The sequence below is a fragment of the Halyomorpha halys genome, unplaced genomic scaffold (assembly GCF_000696795.3).
Source record: "Halyomorpha halys isolate HHAL.00 unplaced genomic scaffold, Hhal_1.1 Scaffold1176.1, whole genome shotgun sequence".
Lineage (NCBI taxonomy): Eukaryota > Metazoa > Arthropoda > Insecta > Hemiptera > Pentatomidae > Halyomorpha > Halyomorpha halys.
Window position 1 is genome coordinate 148934 of NW_027111348.1, and position 6604 is coordinate 155537.

Genomic DNA, 6604 nt, shown 5'->3' on the forward strand with positions numbered 1-6604 from the left:
ATCAATTTTGACTAGTAATTATACATAGTTTTCATTAAAGTAATCAAAAATTGGGGTGAGATAACTGCCTTTTTTCTCCTCTTGGGCTCTTGTACTAGAAGGATTCAAAAATATTCATTACTATATGATTAACTAATTTATCATAATAAGACAAAAATTTTTTTATTATTCTAACAAATTGTACATTTTCCTATTTATGTCATAAAAAAAAATTATTATAATGTAAGGTTATTTTAAATAATTTCTTATATTAAAAGGCATACGATTTTTAGTCAACTTCAGGACTCATTTTCTTCTTCATTCACCTTAAATTGTAGGAGAACGATGAGATATGTCAGTGTATTGGATATTAACTGAAAAAGAATCATAAGTTCATTATATTTTTTTCTAATGGTTCCAAAATATTAATTTTTTTAATTCAAAACTTTATTTATTTATAAATAATACAATCTGCCACAAAGTTGTTGGAGGTAATAGTGATAACTGATCACATTTAGACTAAAATAAAAAAAAATTAAAAATAACATAGAATAAAGTAAATGAAAAAAAAAATACATAAAAATAAATAAAATCTCTCACTAAATATATATAAACCGAAGGATAAAAATCAAACTACGTACATAAAAAGAAAAAATATATATTTATAATAATAAAATAAAAAATAGTCACTAGTCACATTTACTCTCTTGTATACAATATTTACAGTATCGACGTGAGGATCACTCAGTGCAGTGGAGGTTGAGCAAGTGCGCTAAAACCGCACTTAACTTGAGTGGAGAATCTGACAACTGTCACTACTCCAATAGTTAATTTTTATTTTACAATAAGCCTCTCTGCCACTCCCGTTTCAACCTGCGAGGTGGATTGTAGGGATGTGTGGAACTGGACAAGGATTAGAATGATTAGAAAGATTTATATGGAATATTGAGACTTTGGTTGGTATGAGGTCCAGGACAAAAGGGATATGAAGCTCATATAGTCATATAGGTATAGTGTTTTGTTGGAAACGTAATAAGGTGCATCGACTATGGTTCTAAGAATTTTGGATTGAAAGGATTGGATAAGTTTGATGTTCGATGGTTTAGCCGTTTCCCAAATTTTAAGTCCATTGGTTCAGATAGATCTGAGTATAAAGTCTATAAATTAAAAGTATGTTTTCTATTGAATGATGAGAGGTCCTGCTGAGCAGTCGGAATAGTTGGCTGAATTGTCTGTTTAAGACTAGTACGTTGGTTGCTGGATTCATCTGTTGCCTAAGATGAATCCAAGATATCGCACTGTATCGGATATGTGTAAAAGATTGCCATTAAAAAGAGCAGGTGGGAAATGCTGCGGCGTAGGGTAAAAGTCAAAGTGCTTTTGGATTTACATAATCCGATATTTTCGGGACTTTTTTATTTGTATAAAGTCAGGGTCAGGGGTCTCGTTTTCTGATGCCCCGCTTGCCACGTATACCGGAAGATTCCGAAGACGCCGCAACTGCGATGCCGCCTGATATTACCAATGCAGGATGCAAGCTAGGACCTGGCTTGCCTCTACTACCACGCCAGAGCCGAGGACAAGCTGCCCAGCCTTAATCGCCATTCACCATTTTCGTCCACCGGTCAACCAGGACGAGGGAAGCGGCTATAGGACTGTAGTACGTGACCGCGGCGGCGAAGACGCACAGATAAGCCAATATCTCAATATCTGAGACAAGTTTTGTTATCATATCTATTATCAAAATAATTATTTAACTAACATACTAACCCAGAAAATAATTATAACTATAGTTGTAATTATTACTAATCAGGATTACAGAAACAATTCTTGAATTCCAATCATTCAAAATTTGAAGTGGAGAGTGATTAAGGATGTCCACTCCCACTTTCTCGGTACCCCCCTACTTCTGATTTTGAATGATGTGTTATCAGAATTTTTTAATTGGCCATCTGTCTTAACTGAAAGTCTGATAGTCCATTTCTAGCTTTTACTGTCAATCCGATTCAGCCTATGAGGATCCCTCATAAGATTATGTTTATTTATTAAATTATATTTTTAAATGAATTATTAATAAAAATTGTTCTCTGTCGTATGTGAACAAAAAAAAACAGCAACCAACTTCAAGAATATGGATTGATTACGAGACTATTGGCTTCCAAATTTTTTCCGTCACAACACCCTTGTTGAACAAAAAAAATTCACAGTATCCTTGTTGGGGTAAAAATATTATTTCATCACGTATATCAAACTATTACTTAACCAATATAATGAATTTTATTATATATATTATATATGAATGATATTATTGCTCAAAATATTGGAATTACACCCTTCAAATAAGAACGAAATAAAAACCTGGTATTACTTTCTCAGTACTGAACCATTTGATAATTGTTACATTCAACAATGAGAAAATAGTTGACCTTGGATAATATTTGAGAAGATGGTGGGGGGTACGGTCAGAGAATAACAGATAAGTTGAAAAAACGTATTTAGTAGTGCTTACGTTTCAGCCATATTCATATTTCTTTGTTTCTTTGCATTATATAACTTAATATTTTTATTTCCTTAACTATGTTATTTTACTTACATATTTAATTACCTACATATACGTTTTAATTCTATTCATTACTTTATTTTTATTAATTTTCATTCGGTACTATTATTTACTTTAAACATTCCATATATTTTTTTAATCATAGGTTGTTATGTTGTTCTTTGTTCTTAGCCTTGATGAAGGCTAGACATTTTGGGTAAAACGTTGCAACTATTAAATAAGGTTTTTTCAACTTATTGGTGTTATTCTCTGACCAAACCCCCAACCATCCTCTCCTTATATGTTACATTCAACATTATTCCAGACTATAATTCATTTGTGTAAGTTAAATTGGAGATAGTCGTATTGTATTTTATTTGAATTGCCTTGTATCCCTCAAAATAATTCATTTTTCCATATTCCATAACTATTAATAAATGACTCCACAATGACTGAAGTTATTGTATTTGGCTTCAGTTTATAATCTAACTTACACTGACAACCAAGGGCCTGTTAAGTGTCACAAATCCACCAAGTTGAATATCAGGTGCACCTGCCTTTATCGATTCAAGTATCAAGAATATCTGTGAAAAAAGAAAATGAAGAGAAAAATCATACACTAAAATTTTATGAATTTAAACTATTTTTTTTACCTTGGTGAGAATTTCTTACCTCGTGCCTGACTTCAGCGTTAACCATTGAAATTTTCGCTTTTAAAACAGCAGTCAAGGTACACGATGCAACCTAAAACATAGCACCTGTTTCTCTTTATTTTAAAATGAAAAATATTTAAGAAATCGAATAATTTAAGCAAATTCACGCTACATTGTCTTGCAAGAAATATGATCATAGGAGTTAAAAAAAAAAAATGTTTGAAACAACTAGTTATTTCATAAATAATTTTGATGTTCTAATTTTTTTTTTAACATTATTTTAAATAAACTATTATTTTCCATCAAACATTTGAATTAAATACCCAAAACGATGACAAAAAAAGAAGAGTACTACTAAATACAACAATAATAATGTCGGTTGTAGTAAGTAAACAAAACAGAACATTACTTTTACAATGCTTGTTGTGCTTGTTACGTTTAACGAAAAACCGAACTTGAAACGACACTATTATCGAACTGGGGAACGAAAAAAAAAGTAACAGTTGTTTTTGTTTCGAATAACAGTTCATTCGTTTTGATGAACTGTTATCAAGTTTTTCATTCTTATTCCTACCCCTAATATTTTAATATTATGACTTATTGATGTCAAGTCCACTGGACGAAACGTCCCCTCTTGGGTGTATCTAAAAATTAGTTTTTTCATGGGAAGGTGAAGGAAGTTGATGAAATTTAAATAAAGTTGATAAACTTTATAACAGACCATGTCTAAACTAATCCTAAACTTTAAATATAATTTTTTCAATTTCTTGAGACTGGTAATTATTTATTAAATAAATCAAATTGTATCCTTGTATAGTCTCAACACTTTTTATTACATCAATGGCCCAACGTTTCGGCCACCTCGGCCATCCTCAAGGACAATCTTCAAATATAAATTTGAAATTGGTCTAGCAACTTTAACTTCATTATTTATTAGAGGTATTCATGATGTTGTGTTAAATATAAAATATTTTACTATGTTAAATGATATAAGTATAGGATGGTGAGCAGCCCTATTTAAAGTCGTATTAAATGCATAAGAGTTCCTAACAGATTTTCTGAGCAACTTGTTTTTGAACCTTTCGTTCCAAAACTGCATGTTATTATTTAATTCTAAGTTTTCATTAAAGTAATTTATTACAACATGCCTAGATACAATGAAAAATGGAAGTTATGTGAAAGTTTGTCCACTGAGTGCCTTGTTGATCTTCTAACTTGTGAGGAAGAGAATCAAGATGAGCTAATTGACAACTGTCATTACATTATTATTATTATTGTTATCCATTGCTTTATTAGTCATAAAAACATCCAAAAAAATACTAACACAATCAAAACAAACTACGAGGAAATAACCTAACACAAACACAAACCAAATGGTGATTACAAACACAGCTGGTCTGTTGCGTGACGTCATTCTCCATTTAGCAGACCATCAACCATGTTATATGTTAAATCGTTTTAATATATTAGGGGTATTCATGATCTTTAATTTAACATGTTAAAGTGTGTTAAATGTAAAAACTCATATTAATGGAGAAATAATTCCTTCTTTTACCATGTTAAAACGATATAACATATACCATGGTTGCGAGTCTGTTACTTGGTCTGTTAAATGGAGAATGACGTCACACATCAGACCAAATGAGAAAAATGGTGTTCTTTTGTTGTCATGTGAGGTTACTTGCTCGTAGATTGTGTTTTAATTGTTTTAGTATTGTTTTGGATATTTTTATAACTAATAAAGCAACGGATGAAAATAATAATAATGTGATGACAGTTTATAATTAGCTCATCTTGATTCTTTTCCTCACCAGTCAGAAGATCAACAAGACACTCAGTAGCCAAACTTTCACACAACTTCCACTTTAGGTATGTTGTAATAAACTGCTTTAATCAAAATTTAGAAGTAACTAATAACAAGAAGTTTTGGAAAAAAAGGTTACTAAACAGAGTTGCTCAGAAAATCCGCTAGGAGCTCTTATGCATTTAATATGACTTTAAATAGGGCTGCTCACAATCCTATCTTTATAACATTTAACATGGTAAACCATTTTACATTTAATACAACATCGTGAATACCCCTAGTATTTAACATTTACGTTTTTCCATTTAACACAAGACCTTAACCTCCCATTCGTTACAGAATTGGCCCAAAACAGATATGCGTCTTTTCATTCCAAACTCCTTAACCATCCTAACCCATTAATTTTTAATCTTTCATCCTTAACAATCCCTGATAATCCTCCGAGGCGTCTGAAAAGAAGATGGCCACGAGACCTTCTAGTTTAAATTAATGGGTGGTTCCTTCCCAAGATTTTCAAGTGTATATGAAACATACTACATATTTACCTATTGTATTATTTTGTACAGTTGTAAATTAAAATAAATAAATAATAACAAAAATGCTTTTAACATGTTGAACAAAAGATCATCAATACCTCTATTAATATACATATCTATCTACCACTCGGGCATGACCAATACCTCTTGTGGATTTCTATAGACCAGGCAATGAATAAGATAGTTATGAACGGCAACCTCGTTGTGATTTACTGTGTTGGCCCTCGTGATTTGCAACTTTAAGTCGCTAAGATTAAACTGAGACGCACGATGCTGATATTACCGCAGAGGTGGCCCTGTGGCCAGCGTCGCAGATGGTGAAGACTATCGCTAAGGAGAAGGTACTGGCGCAGAGGTACCCTATAGCCTTCCAGCTGATGTCGTAGCTGATCAGCTGGACGAGGCCGTTGTAGAGTCCGAGGAGGAAGGTGGTACTGAAGGTGAGCATGATGGACATGAGTACTGCAGAGAGGTCGGTACCTAGCGACATCGTCAGCTGTCGCAGGTCCAGCCACAGGTGTCGCCATCTCTTCAGCAGCCATTTGTTAGGTTTAGTTTCCAGGCTCTGCGTGTCGATATGTAATAAATGACATGTTTATTTATTTAAAAAAATACAAAAAATGGATCAATTTAGATAATTAATAACTATTAAATTCATAGACAATGGAAAAAATATCACTACATCGAAGCATAAGTGAAATTTTAACTAAACCACAAAAATTCCGGCTCTTGCACTAATAGTTCCTATTCAACTGTTCACTTTTTTTCTGAAATAGTTCTATCTTTTCTTATGAATTTTTTTCATAAAGAAAGTTTTTGGAAAACCTTTTCTTTAGTTCATTAATATTAATTTTTTAAAAAATTAAATCTGTATTTCTACAATCCCTGAGGAGTCAGAGGTGAAGTACTGTTACAAGACCAACGGATATGCAAGGAAGTGATTTGGTCGGAATCACGCTCTACCTCCAGAATTTTGCCCAGTTAAGATACCAACTTTATAAACCTGAGTTAATAGTTAATTAATATATTATATATTAATTCCTGGTTCATTAATATATTATATATTAATTCCTGGTTCATTAATATATTATGT

The 6604-nt window shown here is 32.0% G+C and overlaps 1 protein-coding gene across 1 annotated transcript in view; it reads right to left on the minus strand.

Annotated features, from left to right (window-relative positions):
- Window positions 1–261: 261 nt before the first annotated feature.
- The window catches only part of LOC106688679 (gustatory and odorant receptor 22), a 15145-nt gene continuing 8802 nt past the window's right edge, over window positions 262–6604 (minus strand). Inside the window, exons 4-7 of the mRNA XM_067049347.1 lie at window positions 5795–6076; window positions 3191–3262; window positions 3013–3102; window positions 262–353 (exon numbers count right to left, since the gene is read on the minus strand). Of these exons, the coding sequence (XP_066905448.1) occupies window positions 279–353; window positions 3013–3102; window positions 3191–3262; window positions 5795–6076 (519 nt within the window). The 3' untranslated portion in view covers window positions 262–278. The remainder of the gene's footprint in view (window positions 354–3012; window positions 3103–3190; window positions 3263–5794; window positions 6077–6604) is intronic.